Source organism: Neodiprion fabricii, chromosome 3 (assembly GCF_021155785.1).
Source record: "Neodiprion fabricii isolate iyNeoFabr1 chromosome 3, iyNeoFabr1.1, whole genome shotgun sequence".
NCBI lineage: Eukaryota > Metazoa > Arthropoda > Insecta > Hymenoptera > Diprionidae > Neodiprion > Neodiprion fabricii.
The window spans coordinates 39,118,733-39,136,698 of record NC_060241.1 but is presented as its reverse complement, the minus strand read 5'-3'; the positions used below and the strand labels follow the sequence as shown (position 1 = coordinate 39,136,698).

The 17,966-nt window shown below is 40.2% G+C and overlaps 4 protein-coding genes across 5 annotated transcripts in view; 2 read left to right on the top strand and 2 right to left on the bottom strand.

The window, feature by feature from the left end:
* The window catches only part of LOC124178984 (WW domain-binding protein 4), a 29,923-nt gene extending 28,493 nt beyond the window's left edge, over positions 1-1,430 (bottom strand). Inside the window, exon 1 of the mRNA XM_046562885.1 lies at positions 1,237-1,430. Coding sequence (XP_046418841.1) covers positions 1,237-1,238 — 2 coding nt within the window. The 5' untranslated portion in view covers positions 1,239-1,430. The remainder of the gene's footprint in view (positions 1-1,236) is intronic.
* Positions 1,431-1,698: 268 nt separating this feature from the next.
* On the top strand, positions 1,699-3,696 carry LOC124178986 (post-GPI attachment to proteins factor 2). The gene is made up of 4 exons (XM_046562889.1): positions 1,699-2,229; positions 2,301-2,547; positions 2,662-2,877; positions 2,967-3,696. Exons 1-4 carry the CDS (start codon positions 2,038-2,040, stop codon positions 3,092-3,094), a joined length of 783 nt encoding a protein of 260 aa, XP_046418845.1. The 5' UTR covers positions 1,699-2,037; the 3' UTR covers positions 3,095-3,696.
* LOC124178983 (L-2-hydroxyglutarate dehydrogenase, mitochondrial) lies at positions 3,494-6,569 on the bottom strand. The gene is made up of 7 exons (XM_046562882.1): positions 5,802-6,569; positions 5,248-5,449; positions 4,940-5,152; positions 4,669-4,866; positions 4,312-4,583; positions 4,054-4,233; positions 3,494-3,966 (listed from the first exon to the last, which is right to left on the bottom strand). The coding sequence occupies exons 1-7, from the start codon at positions 5,882-5,884 to the stop codon at positions 3,771-3,773; spliced, it is 1,344 nt and encodes a 447-aa protein (XP_046418838.1). The 5' UTR covers positions 5,885-6,569; the 3' UTR covers positions 3,494-3,770.
* A 2,093-nt stretch (positions 6,570-8,662) lies between these two features.
* LOC124178032 (E3 ubiquitin-protein ligase TRIM9) overlaps positions 8,663-17,966 on the top strand; it is a 52,249-nt gene continuing 42,945 nt past the window's right edge. For both annotated transcript variants that reach the window (XM_046561105.1, XM_046561104.1), the window contains exons 1-2: positions 8,663-9,692; positions 13,106-13,387. In XM_046561105.1, coding sequence (XP_046417061.1) covers positions 9,204-9,692; positions 13,106-13,387 — 771 coding nt within the window. In that variant the 5' untranslated portion in view covers positions 8,663-9,203. The remainder of the gene's footprint in view (positions 9,693-13,105; positions 13,388-17,966) is intronic.

Below are 17,966 nucleotides of genomic sequence, written 5' to 3'. Positions count from 1 at the left end.
AGGTATGATTGTATTTATTTTCTTTTCCTGGGGGTGCGACGTAAAATGGGGGATGACAATGCCGAAAGGGGGGAATTGAATTGACAGCAATGCGACTCGCCGGCATATATATATACATATATATATACAAACATGTATTCTTCCATGCATCGAGGTATGTATGTATCTCTAAACGACTTGACTACAGTACTGCGGTGCTTCTGGCAACTCGTACAGACGCATTGCGTCTAATCGAGAAGCCGAGCTGTAACGTTGGCCAACAATAACGTCGTCGTAGCGAGCACAGGTACACACATATATGCAGAAAATATATCTAAGTATGTGTGCAATGTGTGTGCAATCACGGAGAACAGCGAAAAACCTTGGGAAGACGAAAATTCTGTCACAAATAAGTTACAATTGTCTGTACGGATGACACAAACGGATACACACGCTTTATAACATCCAAGTGTCGTACATCGGATTAAAAATATCCCAAAGTATAATACTTGCACGCTGTGTGTACTGTAGATGATTTCCATCATTTTTACCTTTATCTGTCGATTTATATTAATTTGTTAATTGCAGTGTAAATATATCGTTCTCAGAACGAACCTTTATTCGAAATTTGATATTTTCTGGTGTTTTTGTATCATGAAGATAATGAAATTTCGTGAGCGTAAAAAATGGGAATGTCACGCATACGAGAAACTCATTATTAATTTTGTTGTAATGCGAGGGATTGAATTAAAAAGCGATTTTTTGACGATACGGGAAACGGTAATACCGGCTATAAATTACCTGACAAGGCACCCACGTCACGAGGCTCTGTAAACACGGTTATCTAACTATAAGTGCTTTGTGTATAAGATATCCTGAGTTGAGTGCTTGTGTAAAGTAGCCAGACTGGTGTTTAAAAACCGTAGAAGAAAAATCAAATGAAATACGATTTTGACGTATGGATTTACCAGCTGGCACGTTATACTCATATATTTGCCTCATCAACAAGAGTCACACGTAACTTCGCACGTGCTGGTAGTTGCATTTTGGAGTCGGTTAAATCGCTGATAACATTAATTCGATGTTTGCGTTGAAATGTGAACGTAAGCAGATGAGCTAATGTTGTTTCGGGAGGAATCATTAGCCGTGTGTTGGAAAACGTTTTGTCTATGCACAGTACATTTTTGCTACAAAAATGTAATCGAAGTACGATTTTTGGAGCAAATGAATCCGTACGGGATAAAAGAAATTACTTACATCGTCAACGTTGTTGATATTTATCCCGTTTTGAGACCCTCAGCTCGTCACTTAACGGTGTTTAATAATAAAAATTATTGTTATTTTTTTCATAGACGTTTCTTCATCACTGTGAAACATAACCTCACTTCGGAACTAAACATAGCAGACACCAACTCCGTGGCAGACACCCCCTTCGCATATTCTGGCGCTAACTTCATAGTTCAGTCCGCCGTCTTTGTGCAGGATCGCCAACTAAAATGTACAAAAATCACTTGAACTGTAAAGTGAATTGCGAAGGCACGAAATCCCCGTTTAATGCGAAAAAAATTAAAATTTGTCGTTCTTGTTGAAAGATTAATTGATATATCAATTAAAAACGCCCGTTATTGGTCAATTATGTTGGGAAAATTTGATAGAATCCACGAGATTCCAGGTTAATTTTAGTGTATTTTGTTTTTATTAGTTGGCATACATTATCTTGAGTAATCGATTATCGAGGTACCGACTGATAGCAGACGATTGTTTGCAATCGACGGTGACATCGAATCGATGACATTAGTAAAGAGAATGAGTTCAAAAGTTGCAATTAGTTTAGAAAATATATACCCGAAGTGCATAGTGAGAATGCTGATGTGCAGCTGATTAGATAGTTTAATATGTGCACCGAAAAAAAGATGCCCCTTCGGATTTTTTGCACTAGTCGAAAATGGTTGTCAGCGGTAATCACAAGTTAACCTCAATTGTACGGTTTATTAAATAGAGAAAAACAAAATTAAGTGCCATAGGGTGGAGATAATCACACGGAATTTGCTAACCGCCATGGAGAAATCATCTAGATTTGGTTCCGAGTACATTCCTCTTGTCAGCGAAACATCTACAAGGTTACGTTTGCTGATACCTTTTTCGAAGATCGCCTGGTTCACCGTCTCCCTTCCGTTCTTAGGTTTCGCCTTCTGTGTCTGCTGGTCTGTGCTGTACAATTTCAAAGAAGCTACTTTCACACACTGCGAGGTAACAGGTTCACCCTTCTTGTGTACCTTTTCATTTAATCGAGCTTATAATAATCAGTATATTATTTTCAGGTGTACAATTTTCTTCCATCAATTTCTGCCGCCATTGGACACTACAAGCCTCAAAGCGACGTCTGGAAGGCGGCAATTGCCATCCAAGCACACACCAGGGTACTCGTTCTGATTATGTACTATCGACACTATAAGGAAACGGTATATAAGTGGGCGCAGTTTGTTGCTCATATAGCTCTGGCTGCTTATGCGATCGAAAACACTGCCTTAGTTACCTTAAGTTTTTGGTCTTCGCATGACAATTATGGTACGTAATATCATTTCACCTCTTTAATGCTGCTGCGAATTACAGAATAAACATAGAGAGCCGATGTAAGATTGTTCAGCAATTAGTCTTTACCGCCAAATTATTTTTTTGTAGCTCTTCACAAGTTATCGTTCATCACCTTCTTGATAATGTCTTTGTTGCACATGAGCCTGTCGTGCATGATAACGAGGAGTTGTAGAAGCCCAGCTAAAGATGCGGTTGAAGCAAGTTCATTCAAATGGAAATGGCGTATGCTGTTCGCTAATGTGTCTTCGATACTATTGGCATGCTATTTTTTCTACAGGCACAATAAATACTGCGAGGCGAACGGTGAGAAATATCTCAAGAGTTCTAAATATGTCCATGCTAAATTTACAACTTCAAAACCTAACCTTTCTTATAAAATAATACATTTTTAGTGTACTCTCTCTTTGCCATGTCAGAGTATATGGTTGTTCTGACCAACATGGGATTTCACATGACTGCGGCTTGGGATTTCGCAGGAAGGAAATTTTTAGTATCTTTAAAGGGACTGAGAATAATCTGATTATCCATACGATCATCCATATGATATATTTATTACATAACATTTATTTATATACATATATTGTACATTTATGTACAGATATCGAGATTCTCATGCAGATTTGGACATTAAATGTACAGACTCCTTTTTATACGTATTTTTAGATATCTTGTAATTTTATAAGACTCTGCCATTCAATGTCCACTTTGATGCGAAAACTCCCGGATATTTTTCATAATACCACATTTATCTATATTTCATTATACTGTATTATGTAACGTTAGATATGGATGACACTTTTAGATTTTACAAAATAGCATCTCGAAGTTAGCTATAACCAAGTTGTTATTTCCAAAGCTAGGATATAAAAGTGTATAAATACTTATACTGTTTATTGTATCATACTGTAAATTAGTCTTCTGATATCAGATGAGGTTTCACGGTTTGTATTGTTATTATCATTACCGATGATAAATAGATGGATTTTACGTCAAAGATCACTTTGTTTTTCAATAATTCTTAGGTCTCTAATGCAACATTTGACGTTTTCTCAGTGGACACGAGTAAGTTCCGGTGAGATTCTTTGGCAAAGAATTATTATCTCTTTGGATGCGCGTATAATATGCTAAATCGAAAAAATCATAGACAATTATTCGAAAACTAAGAAACTAAGCAGTCCTATCATCAAACATTTTCTTTACAACTTGAAATCGTTTTCTAGCTTGTTTGAAATGTACTTTGCTATGGCCATACTGCTCGTCGCCGCTGGTGAAGGAGCGTTACGACAGTGAATTACTCTGCTTCCAATGCTACCCTCTCCTCCGTCAAAGACAAAGTCATCCACCAGCTCTCCCTTGTTATTCAAAGCCTGTGCTCGGACTCCAGCCTTGTCGCTACAGATGGAGTATAATTGTACATGGCATTGTCAAGACTGTAAAATTTCAGAAGTTATCCATTACAGTTTATACAGGTGTACGTACCTCAGTATATCCTTCCCAGTAATTCCAGGTAGAGTTTTTTGCAAGTCCTTCACAATTAGCGAAGGGAATACGGATTTAATCATCTCCATTGCCCCTGGAAGCGCGTACTTGAAGCAGAGCTTATACAAGCCTGGGAATGTTGCCATCTCTATGCAGTCTCTCAAGTTTACTTGTGTCCAACTGGAAAATCGCGGTAGGTTATGATATTCAACGGATGATATTCTTCGTAATGCTAACATTTCGTGACCGATTACGCACCTGTAGCCTTCTCTGGACAACGCTAAGACGGCGTTTGGTCCTATCCACACGTCCCCGGACATTCTGGGCGTAAAGTGGACGCCCAAAAATGGGAACCTGGCGTCTGGGACTGGATAAACGTTCGTTGTAACGAGGGACTTCGTCGTGTCCGACATCCTGAAGTACTCCCCTCGGAACGGAACGATCCTTGGATTCACGTCGCATCCTGTCAACTTCGCAACGCGATCTGAATGCAATCCGGCACAAGTCAAAGCAAACCTCGTCGGAATGTGCTGTAAAATTTCAATCAATCATGTAAGCCCAAACTGCGTGAAACGCAACTGAAAGAAGTAAGCAGACGCAAGGTCCAATGCAAACCTTGTTATTCTTGGTATGAACAACCATTGGCATCAGTTTACCAAGTGTGCCTTTGGACTCTATCATTTCGGTGAACCCTGTCACCTCGGAATTAAGGAATATTTCACCCCCCATTTTTTTGAACTCATCTCCGAAGACCTTGCAGACCGCTCCCCAGTCTACGATACCGGTCCAGGGTGACCAGAGCGCTTTCTCGCCCTAAAACGTCTCGAATTAGTTGTATTGAATGTGAGTCGTGCGAGCATCTGGATGCATCGGAATATCTCCTCACCTGAATGTTCGTTTGGAAATCTTTTATACGATCTTTTCCAACGACTTCGAGATCCGGAACGTTGTTTTTCGTCCCGCGATCAAAGAGTTCGTCTATTCTGACCGCCTCTTTTTCATCCTTGGCGACAATGAGCTTTCCCACCTTCTTGTACGGAACGTCATGTTTGTCAAAGTAATCGTACGAAAGTTTTGCACCCTCGACGCAGAGCTTGGCCTGTTTGAAATCAAGGTATGGTGAATTGTCTTACATTGTAAAACAATGTTTTGTAATTTAATTCCCGCCGTTCTTGCCCTCTGATTACCGCGTACCTTCAAACTTCCCGGGGCGTAATATATACCGGCATGCACCACTCCACTGTTATGTCCGGTTTGGTGCATCGCCAGGTCCTTCTCTTTCTCGACAATCGCTATTTTCATTCCTGGATGTCTTGTCAGCATTTCTCTTCCAGTTGCGCATCCCACTATGCCTCCGCCCACGATCACCAAATCGAACGTGTCAGGATGGTCCAGGCTACAATTCAAATCATTCGGTTTGTTATTCTAATTTAGAATGCGCGAACGTGGCTAGACAATATCTGTTGCTACCAAGTATCGATTTGATGTTTTCTTATTATACTAACATGAGGATGTGTTAATTATCCCAAATGGAAAACAGGAAAAAAGACTGGGAAAAATACGGTTATTATCAAATTGAAACCGCATCGCTGTTTAACGGGTTGACGAACGTTTCTATTCTTTTCAATTTCAAACCGAATTCGAACGAATTCGAAATTATATGAATCATCCACTGTCTGTCGACTGCGTAAATCTATTTATGGAAGAGTAAATATTCACTGTAATATCTTACAGAATTGAATACCAACCTGGTTCCGCTAGTTGAGTATAATTTAGCCAATTGCCGGGCAGGTTTTCGAGCCGACAAACGTATCAGGAAGCTTGCAGACATTTTGATCGTGGGATTTAATTTTTGCGCGCGAATAACCAATTAAATGTTACGAAAGCGAGGAAATTTCTCAGGGTGTGTGGGTTCAATCAGCAGTGTCGAAATACTACACTGGGATCATTTGGCATATGCGTGACCGATCCACGTTGACGAGGAAATATTTTGTTCTTATCGATTTTTATATACAATGCAGCGTTTACAGATAAGAATTTCATGCGTATTGACACATCCAACGACTTTTCCTCAGGCGGTGTAAGATTAGCCTTTCATTGTCGCTTCAAGCTTCGTGGATTTTCGATATCTTTGACGAAACTGTCCGCTCCCAAGTCCAAACCCCAGGATTCAATTCTTACTACAGAAACAATAACATGTAAATTAAATAGTAACTGAAATTCCAAATTTGATTTTGACTCGAGGAATTGTCAATCCGATTTCGATTAGTACAAGGCGCGTTTGTACAGGTAGCGCACGTCTATCTAACGAATAAAGTGGTTTCCAGAATAATACGCGAAGGTCAAGAATAACGTTATGCAATTAGCGCGATGGTCAAGGACGTACAACGGACGCGCTTGCTGCAAAAATTACACGCAGCCTTTCGACGACACGTCAAATCGTACTGAGCTCTAAGTTTCGAAACAGAAACGCCTGCCAGACACTTTTGCGTCAGACTGTTTTATCGATACTACTGACTGGTGCGTAGTAGAGATTATGATCATCGGATCCCCCCCTCTTTAACTGGTTTAAATATCTGATGTGTAAAATAATTTGGCAAATCGTCACCGGTGTTCATTAATGACGTCATGATGACGTCGTGTCGACGTATGCGAGGCTCTTGCTGCGACGGCGCTTGCTATCTCGATTACTAACATCGGCAAGTGGCGCCACTGTTCTTCCAACGTCACGACGGTGAAGCTGTTCGAACGAGACGCGTTCGCGAGTGTTCTTTACTATCGCGAACTTGCAAAATATCGTCACTGCCTATTACGCAAGGAAATACGCTTGTTCTAGTTAGAATATAGACTCAAGATTAATGAACTCCAATTGCAAAACTCTCGAGTGAATAATTGAGGCGGTTTAATCTGCCAATGTTCAAACCACTACTTCGATTCGAACGCAATTGAAATTCAAATTTAGGGCCCCTTATCCGCTGAACTTTACGTTTTGCCATACCTATTTGCTAGTTATAGTTAAACACTCCTGAAATCACTTTTAAGTTTCAATTTTAATCCCCGTACTCTTTTGATAATATAGACTCATACGGTTAAATACGTTTGCAATCGATAAGGTCTAGCAGAGGAAATCGCAAACCGACGGACGGTTCACGGGCTATCAAAACTTTGATGCTTTTTTTGGATTGATAACCGAAGCACACGCGATTACTGTAGAATTATGTTTGTCGGAGACTTGCATGCTTGATCGGGCCCCGACAATGACAAGACTCGACGCTTCCAGGGGTCCATCATGCAACTGGCCCTTTTCATCCCCTCCCTTGTCCTTGGAAGCAGATCTCCACTCTCCGTCCGATGCAACTCGACGTTCGACTTTCGATGGAACGAAGTTTATACCCATATACCTGGGTGGGTATGTTGTTTAAAAAACGACAACAAAGAATGGTGCCGGAGAATGGTTCAGGGCTACAAGAGTTGTACCGAGGAGAAGAAAAAGAACGACGCTACGGCAGATTAGGTGCGGTGATACAAGATCGTAAAATATGAACTACCTGGTGCAGTACAGTGTATAATAGGAAAGTTGACATGCTGTCCTATTTTATAATAGTGTAGAATTTTCAGCGCTTCTTATCTTCGTCGTTGTTCAATTTTTATTCTACTTAAGCTTTAAAATAATTTTCAACCCAGGTAGATACGTCTTTCATTCCGGTACTGTCTGCAGCGCTATTATACCAACGTATATCTCAACTGTGTATTTTTCCTCGCTGGATAATCCCAAGCAAACATGAGGGGCTGCTTATCTTACGGTTTTACCAATGGATCGATAGTGGTTTGAAGTAACACACACCGCTGAATGATCGATATTCCACTTTATTACAAAAAAATGGATCGAAGTAACTGTGTTCAATCAATAGACAGGTAATCAGGCTGATGCAAATAGTATCACTGAAAATTCAATTGGACACCTGCAATGGTGTAGCAATTTTTTTTTTGTAACATATCTCCACAGGTGTAGCGACAGTAAAAGTGTCTCCTTATCGCTTGAAAGAGAACACCTATATCGGTACATGGTGCAGGAAATCGTGCTGGCGAGTCAACGACTCATATATAATGTATATAGTTATATATTCTTTATTTGTACGTTGATTATATTATCTGGTAGTTTCCAGAGTTTATACTTTTAACTGCATTCACCTCTGATCGTAAATCCGTGAAGAATTCAGTTTTGCTTATTTCTCCAAAGACTCTTTCATCTTTCAGCGTAGCTCAAACGTTTGAAAAATTCGTTGATATCCCCGATTACAACCAGTCCCTTAACGCCCTTAAAACGCTTAGAAAAATATAGAGTCCAAGAAATGGTTAATTCTATGCTTCATAATCGTCTCGACTGTACGTTTGTTTCCACATAGCTGCGACCTGGAGCACAGCAAATGATCTCTGAATGGTATAAGTCTATGGAACTGGCAGACCCGTGTTTACAAGCTATTTTCGTAGATACACCGAGCGAACGGTCGTTTTTGAGTTCAAGTAAGCCGATTTGTCAATACTCTCGACTTTCGACCGTAGAATACCTATTACCATAACAAAAATAATCTCAAGGGCGTGAAGCTGCCCGGTTTTCAGACAACAGACAAAAGGAAGATTCGTCACGTCATCGACGGCGCCCCAAACGAACGTTCACAAGTAGATAAACCCCCTTTCTACGGTCCTGAGAGGAATCCGTGCGTGGACCGTCTGCGCAGCAGCGTTCAGTCCGAGAACCGGGAGTCAGTCAACCCAGTGGCAGCCTGCCGTTCGGGCCAGCTTGACGTCTCTCCTGGATGCATAGCTGTGCGTCGGGTCGACATTGGTTCCGAGGAGTGCAAGTGCGGTTTCAATTGAACGAGGAAACGGGACCGGGGTGAAGTTCGCGCCGGAAAGTCTACAAGTAACACAAGAGTGCTATATATTATTTAAAATTGTAATAAAAAAAAAAAAACCGAATCGCAGCTCGTTATTGTACTAACGAGAAGTTTTTTAGTTCAGTGCCTCCACGGGGAGATGATATTGTGATAAGGTGTCGTGCGATGCGCCGATTCGTGAGGTGAACCAATCCTCAAACACCGATCGGCGCCGAGCCGAGGACTTGAGACCTTGTGGTTCCGACGCTCGGCATGGAGGACGAGCTGCGATGCCCCTCGTGCAAGGAGCTTTTCTCCGAGCCTGTGTTGCTGCCCTGCTGGCACGCGCTCTGCCTCTCTTGTGCCGTGGGCCTTCAGGCCCCCCCCGATTCACAGCCGGAATGTTGCGCCCCCGATCCGGCGGGAAACGGGCCCGACCAGGAGGCCGATAAGCTATCGATACTGTCGGAAACCGATTCGGGGGTCGTTTGCAGCAGTACCTCGACCTCCTCGCGACCCGGAAGCTACGTCGGCACACCGGGGAACGGAGGGTTTCCACCCTCCGGGGGTACCCTCTGTCTTGCATGTCCTGTTTGCCAGAAGATGGTCTACTTTGACGAGGGTGGTGCGCACAATTTACCCAAGTACAGGGCCATGCAGCACATCGTTGACAAGTACCAAGAGGCCCGGAACGTCAGGCTTCAATGTCAGATGTGCGAGGCTGACCCTCGGGAGGCAACCGTCGCCTGCGAACAGTGCGAGGTGAGCCAATTCGACGTTCACATCACGCCACTAGAGTTTCTTTTCATTCAATCGGATTAACGTTTCATTACGATCACTCTTTGGGATTGTACGAGATACGGTAGAACATAATCAAGGAAAACATGCCCAAATTTTACAAGGCTGAAGTTACTGCCATTAATGTGACGAGACTTTGTAACAAAAATTATTATTTTGCACCTTTCGAACACCTGAAAAACTTGAATTTACAGAATCTGAGTTTGATGATATGCTGTAATAACAGTTTACGAAATTTAAAGTAATCCTAAAGTTGTAAAATAACGACTTTTTCCAAAGATGTATCGTTACATTACCGTTACAAACTTCAGCCTGATCAAATTTTGCAGTCATTCTAAAGTTGGAAAATAGACACTTTTTTTTGTCGTGCTTGGCTATCATAACTTTACTAACTTCGATCTCGTGATTTATTCAATTTTTTCCCTAGTTTAGTATAGTACGCCTTTAACGAAATTGAGGTATAATCAACTAACAGACAGAAGTGTCTTTTGGGGGGTATTTGGTTATTTCAAATTCGGAGTAAATATTTCTGAATTCTGTGTTCAAATTTTAACACAATTTATCACGAATTCGGATGACGTTGAAGTTAGTAACGTTATTGCAATGATTTACGTTTCGGAAAACCCGTTATTTCGTAATTTTAGGAGTCTCTGAAATGCAGTAAATTATAATAAGGCAAATCGGTAATTCATATTTTCAACACTTAGCCATTTCAAAGTCACTACAAAATTGCAAAATAGTAATTTTTTTCCCCAATGTTTCGTTACTTACGTTAATGTTACTAACTTCATGGTCATGAATTCGAAAACTTGTAAAACCGTTTTCGTAGTGGGCATAAAAATCGTAGGACGGGATTATTCAGTATTCTAAAATCCGCATTAGGTTCGGAGTGGTTCAATATTCGAATTTTAACGGAAGTCGTGTGATTAAAACAATCTCGAAAACTTAAAAACCCCATAAAGTGTAGGAAAACATCGAATGGTCGTACGTTTCAACATTAGAATTCGATTCTGGGTTGCCGGATTTGATTCAGAATATCGGATCTTAATGGAGTTTAGGGTGACCTGGAAAACTTGGAAAATCTGAGAATCCCACAGGGAAATTTTGTGGCAGAAAGGATCTCGAAGTTTGGCACTCGGAACGTTCTCGTTCGATTTAAAATTCACGAGTTCAACAATCGAATCTTTTAATGGAATGTATCCAATCTCAATAGCGTCTTAAAATGCAGAAACCGTTTAAATTGCACAGGATCTCTTGAGTAGCAGGAATCAAGTCACCCAATTTTTTCACCGTTGTTTAGCCGATCAGAGTCAGTCATCGACAAATCTACAAGTACAAAATTTGCTAAAAATCTGTGCAAATACGAAAGTGCGCAAACTTCCCGGGCTCTTTGATGTCCGAGAGATGAACCGAGGGTTTTACTTCAATTTCGGTGAAAATCCAGTCCCACTTAGCAGTATTTGCTTGAAACCGTATTTTGCAAAAAACGCGTCTACAGATGACAAAGTCCCACGAGTCCTTTTACGGGGTTCGAATAAAGGTTCTTCACGATCATCGACGTGATTCAAACAATGAAATTGAACCACCAGCATCGCGTTCCCCGGCCTTGATAGGACAGCTGTGTTGATCCGAGTTTAATTACAGTTGTTCGACAGTTTACAGGATTATATATTTGTCAAGAGAACTGTTTAACCGACTATTTCCGTTTCTGTCCGTCCCTCGAACTTCCGAAAGGGAAACCTCCGCGATAAATTCTTTGCTCCTCTCTCCCGCTTCTTCTACCTTGTTAGATGCTATTTCCTCTTTGGAGGTGTGTGCCAAAAAGTCTCTTCACTTCACTCGCCCACCTTAACCCAGTTCTTCGCAGAATGTTGTTACCCTTACTCTCATCTCACCTCCGTTCAGCGGTGAGATTAGTTTAATTGTAGACCGCCTGAAATAAAGCCCCACCTAGTGTCAGAAGAAATAAAATATTGGTATATACATATGAAAAGAAAAAAAAAAAAAAAAACACTTTCAACTCTGGGATTAGAATAGATACACAGGTACACGTGTATTGCTCTGTAGAGATTTTTCTGTCGTCATGTATTCTGCATAATGTTATTTGTGTTTTTCAAAGAGAGAACTGGCCGTATGACATTTCCGCTGTTGTTGATCTCTCCGGGATGACGTAAAAAAACGGCGAAGTATATTCATCATCCATAATCTCTCCACGTTTTGACGTATATCGTGTGATGAGATTAAAAAACGGGGGGTTTCGAACGAAGGGCTTACCTCAGGATCCCTCGTGTCATTAGTTACCCTGTCATTCAATTCTATATCAAATATAATGGCTCAACTTGGCTCATTTGAGATCCCTCCAGGTAGGATTATCGTTGTTCTTGTTGTTGTTCTTGTTAGGTATCATTGTTTCCGAATTAACTCCGTTGAATTACATACGTAACACAGGCACATTGAGAAACTCAAACTCACTCTGGTCTTATCAAAGGTCGTACCCTAATTGAGAGAAACCTTTCTTGACGAGTCGCAAAAAACAACTGACTGAATTTTCTAACTGAAATTCGAGCATTTACAAACAACTCAAGTTTCGTCGATGATGAATCTCTCCGCATGTATCTGTACAGTAACCGAATTCGATTTTGTTTATCTTCCTTTTCTCATTTCTCTTTTCTTTTCATATACTTCCGTTATACGCTGACAGATATTTGAATTACTCTAAATTGTATATCCCAAACACATATACATCCTAACCAATAAATTCAGAATTTTTTTAATCAATTGACTATAAACTCTCGTGAAACGTAAGAGAACAATAAAAATTCAGCGATGGATTTTGTGGTCACATTTAGTCATTTTCAACGACGTATAACATGTAGATAAATTAATTTTTACTTTTCTTTTCACGGCTCATTTCGGTCACTTTCATTTATCAAATCTGGCTACATTCCGTATGACATAATAACACCTCAAAGGGTATCTGTGTCCACTTGATTAGCCGTTTACTAATACACCTGGAATCTATATCCGATTATCACCAACTGTCTCTATTCAAGCATAAATAATCAATGAATCCATTCGAGCATCTGTTTACATAGCAGCTAAATCGGTTAATCGACCCCTAATTATAACAAACAGTCCCGATTACTACGTTCGGTTTGATATTGTACCGCGTTGCTTCTACCAAGTGCAGCGCGATTAATTGAATTTTTCGATTAATCGTTTTTCCAGCTAATCGATTAGTCGACGGTTTCGATTCATATACCGATTTGCCTGGAGAATTATTATAAGGCAAGTTCGATTAATCGAAGAAACGATATTTTTTCCCGACGATCACTAAAATCCTTGTTATTGATACGAACCTTTCCGCAAACTTTCAGGTTCTCTACTGCGACTCCTGCCGAGAATCTTGTCACCCCAACAGAGGGCCCCTGGCCGCTCATAACCTCGGACCACCAAGGGGCAGCTGGCAGTCCTCTTCGACGAGGCAACGAGGACCGGGTGACCCGGGTTCGACGGGGTGCGCCGAACATCCTACAGAAATGGTTTGCCTCTACTGCGCGATGTGCAAAAGCGCCGCATGCTCGTTGTGCCTTCGGGACAGACACGCCGCTCATCCCCACGACGTGCTGCCCCTCGCCGCTGCCTGCAAGGCCCAAAAGGTACGTCCCTGAACTTCTTCCCCCACCCCCGATTCAAAGGATTCAGTCGTTTTTTCTACCTGCGAGGTTCGTCCGTCTACAGTTACAGTTCGAAAATTCTCGTAGTCGATTTTCTGGTTACAGGTAGAAAACTCGTTTTCACTTTTCACTTGGAATTGCGTGTATTTTTTGGTTACGACAAAAAATGTGCACGAGAATATTCGAGAATTGTACATATATAACAATGACAACAACTAAATCTTTCTGGTAAGTAAGAGAATATGCTCGTGTTGAGTGAGAATTTTTGCCAATCGTGGTTCGGAAGTACGAAATCATGATAAATGTCACATCGCGAGTTTAATCTACCCGCGAGTCAAAATTTGGAATGACGATAAGCTTTCGGGCCTCATGGTTGACGATTCGTTCCCTAACTTTAGGAATTCATGGTACACCTTACCGGTATAATGAGACTGCACTTTGATATCGACCTTTGATGTTCAAAACTGCATCCATTTTCCTGTTTAAGGATATCAAGGTATACTCTTACAATGTACTATACGCATATTTCCAAAAGTAACAGGTCAATCTTTGAGCATTACAAAGTCCAATCGCATGTCTTCGTAAAGACATTTCTTCTTCTTTTTTGATAATATCTATCAAAAGTCGTCGCATATGTAACCTAAGACTTTCTTCTCTTATCAATTCCGCTAGTTTCAATCCACCTATAAACGAAATCTGTACACGAATGAACGAAGATTCACCGTTAGTGATCCGAATGGAACCTAAAACTCCAGTTATGTAACCACGAGTATAAATCAATCGCTCCCGCGTCGTTTGCCGAGAGTTTCGTTGGTTGGCTCGTCGGAAAAGGAATGCCCCATAACGCGTTATACCCGTCATTCGAAAACTAACAGGAGAGTTCCTCGTGATCGACGTCAGGACAGACGCAGCTGTCCTCGTAATCCTCAGTCGAAACTTTCATCGCAGGAGGAGGGCTGAACATTGTTTGAACCGTCTTTTCGTATTCGCGCATCTGGTGCCACCTGGCCCATGTGCACGATGTATACCTCGATCACTTTGAGCGATATATTTACCCAACCGCGAATTCAAAACCGCAAATTGCAAGGGGTAAGACCATAAATTATCAGCGCAACTTACGGACGTGGGAAAGAAGAGTGATAATTAAGCGGTGTGAATTTTCCCCGAATGGATCCCAATTTCGTATACGGACATTCGCATGGTTTTATGGCAAGTTGACAAGAGTCTTTGGGTTTGGTTTGTGGAACAATTACTTCGATACTCGCGGGTGAAATCGACTATAAAAGTATAACGATTATTCGAGGCAGGGTGCAAGATTTGGGAACACCAGGACAAAGTACACAAACGCACCTGGGACGGCGATTCTGTTGCACCTGGTCTTGAGTTTCCGTCAGGGAATCTGTAACTCCGATCAGTGAGGTTTTATTAACGCTCGTTTTTTATTTTATCCTTAATTCGTTTGTCCATTCGTTCCGTCGTTCTTCTTCGTTTGTTATTTTCATTTCACGTTATACGTTAAGCAAGAATTTATGCGTGGGTAAAAAAAGAAAGAGAGAGAAAAAAAAACCAACCTTTTAAAATTAGTGAAAAATAGAATACCTACGTATTGATATAGCTTAATAATCGCATAAATCTCGTGCGAATAATCGCCGCGTCGTTTGCATTTGAAGTATTGCGAGTATGCATATGTAATATTGGGTATCCTGTATCTCGTATGTGCATACAATGTACATAAACCACAAATCGCATGCATGATTTATGAAGTGGATAAGTAGGTGTGTGTAAGATATCCGCATCAATGTATAATATGTGTATCGGTATATACGAGTATATCGCTCGATTTCCGACGCGGTCTTCCTTGACTTTCATGATGCGCGGTATAGATATATTACAAGCTAGATACGTAAGAATTTATCGAGTATCAACGAACCGCATATCGCGAATAATATTCATCGCCTTAACGCGCAGGCGAAAATCTTCCGGGATAAACGAGAATTTCTTTCAGTAAATTCGATCCTTGCACGGGTTTTAATTCAGGACAAGAAATTAACTACTCGAAGCTTAGATTACGAATTTGAATTTTCGATTTAACGACGAGCTTGTAAAACAGTTCTGCAGGTAGTTTGTTGAAATTCGTTTTTGAGAATTATCGATACAATTAGTATAAACTTGTAATTATACACGTGTAACAAAAAAAAAAAAAAAAAAACAGAAAGTCGGATGAAAACCTGTTAAGATAAAAGTAAAATAGTGGTGTTTGAAATTCCGTATCCATTGAAATTCTGGTAAAAAATTTAAAAAATTTTTTTATTTTTAATTTTTTTTTTTTATTTCGTTGTCACGTGCTCTAAAAGCCGCGCGTATGGCTGTAAGTATATACGTATATCTCATGTATATTTAAATATGTATTATATCGAGTTACGTCGTATGTCTAGATTGTAAAGTGGTACTTTCATGCATCGATTGGCAGCATCGTTATGGCTGCCTGCTTCTCCCACGTGTGTATCAAATATGACGATACGTCACATGAGGGAAGAAGGGTACTTTAAAGTAATGGAATCACGTCGAACGCGTTTCCCGATACTGCAGATCGGTTCACGTTTAAATGTGTATCTAACAGTATGTCGAAGATAAACTTTGATTAGGCGAAAGGGAACTGAGAAATGTTATGAAGAAAAGAAAAAAAAATTATGTTCAACATCGAATGATTGGATAGAAACGAGACAGTTTATATTCGATACAACGCACGCTGTTCATTTTTATTAACGTATCATATTTCCAAAGTAAATTTCACCGCGAATACCGAGTATTTGAATCCATTCTGAAAATACATTGGTCTGAGTTTATTTTTTCAATTTTACGTGGAATGAAATTATACGTTTTACGGAAAGGTACGCTCACAATAATAGATACGGAATTTGTGAATTCTCTGATGCACTCGACGAGAAAATAAATATCTCGTGTATTTATTTAAACACAGACGTATTGAGTACTGCTGCTGCTGCGTCAAATGTGTTTAGATTTGAAGCCTTATATATCTATAATAAGCGGAGCATAAAACGTATCATTGGAGTTTTAAACAGACAGAATTCCCCGTACTAATTAAAGCTCAACTCAATTCCTCGGGGACTTTTAACGAGACTCTCTGAAAATAAATAAGTGGATAAATAAACGGTGAATATAAATTTGAGAATTCCTTTCCTCGTGCGGATTGTTAGGTCTGAATTAGTTGACGCTCTTTTTTTCTTCTATGCTTACATTGTTTTCACCCACGAAGCTTAAGAAATAACCATTTAGGAGCTTGAAATTGCGATCTCTTGCCCCGAAATTCCGTGCGAAAATCAATTTGTAGAACGAATTTTTTCAAACGTTCTTCCGTTCGTTTCTCATGTCAAAGATCGCTCACAAATTTTTATTTTCTGAGAATTTCAATACTAACAATAAGAACACTAATTTGTGGAGAAAGCGTTTTTTTTTTTGTTTTTTAACTGAAAAAGACATAAAATCGACGATAATAGTAACAAGACGCTGACGCAAAGTGAAAAAATTGAATGTCAACCATCAGTTTTTCCGACCATTTTCATCAAATCGAGAAACATTGAATTTGAAGGGTTGCCCGGGCGCAGCGCCATATTCGAAGGTAGTTTTCTATGCTCCATTAAATTGGATGGTGGAGGGGTTGCGTTGAACAAATACCACAGGAAACATCAGCGTAACGGAAGTATCAGTTTTCGCAGTAGAGGGTAGACGAGTACAAAGCCTTGCGCATCTAGTGTTCTCACCTCTTAATCTTCTCTCTCTCTCTCTCTCTTTCTCTCTCTCCGGATATCCTGCTCCTCTTACCTATATAACACTACACATTATACAAATGAAGTACAAGACCGCGTATATGCAACCCATCCACACTCGTTATGCACTCTTATTCCGCAGACCCCCCGGGATATTCTCAACTTTTATATATTCGCAGGAAAAACTCGAACATCCAGTTTTTTCACGTTATTATTATTATTATTGTTACTATTATTGTTATTATTATTATTATAGGTTGGTGTGTATCAGCCAAGAATTACACATGGATATTATTATTGTATTTACCTAGCCCATGTTGACGTAAGTGTTTACAATAGGCTGTCTTCCGGTCTTTTAATCGAAGGATTTCTTTCGTCGTAACTTGGAAACTTATCATGATGTCCTTTTTCTTTACATTCCAGTCTCTTTTTCAGTTTCGACAACCTGACGTAACGTAATCCGGTTGAAATCCTAGGAGAATTGTCCGTTAAACGTGATGGAGCGGTGACGTCATTCGTCTGCAGCGAATCACCGCGTGGATCGTGTTCTTCGCGAATGCGCGGGAAACGAGATATAATTTGAATTCTAATACGAGGAAATTATTGCGCGAAATAATTTCAAGAGTCATATTAATGAAACAATTATCCGATTTAAGGATAAATGTTTTGATTGAAAATTTTTTCTCTACTAGAATATAAAATTGATCATTGGTATGCAACGCGGTTTTTCAAACTCTTCGCGGATGGTGTTAGAGCGGTGTGTACAACATGTT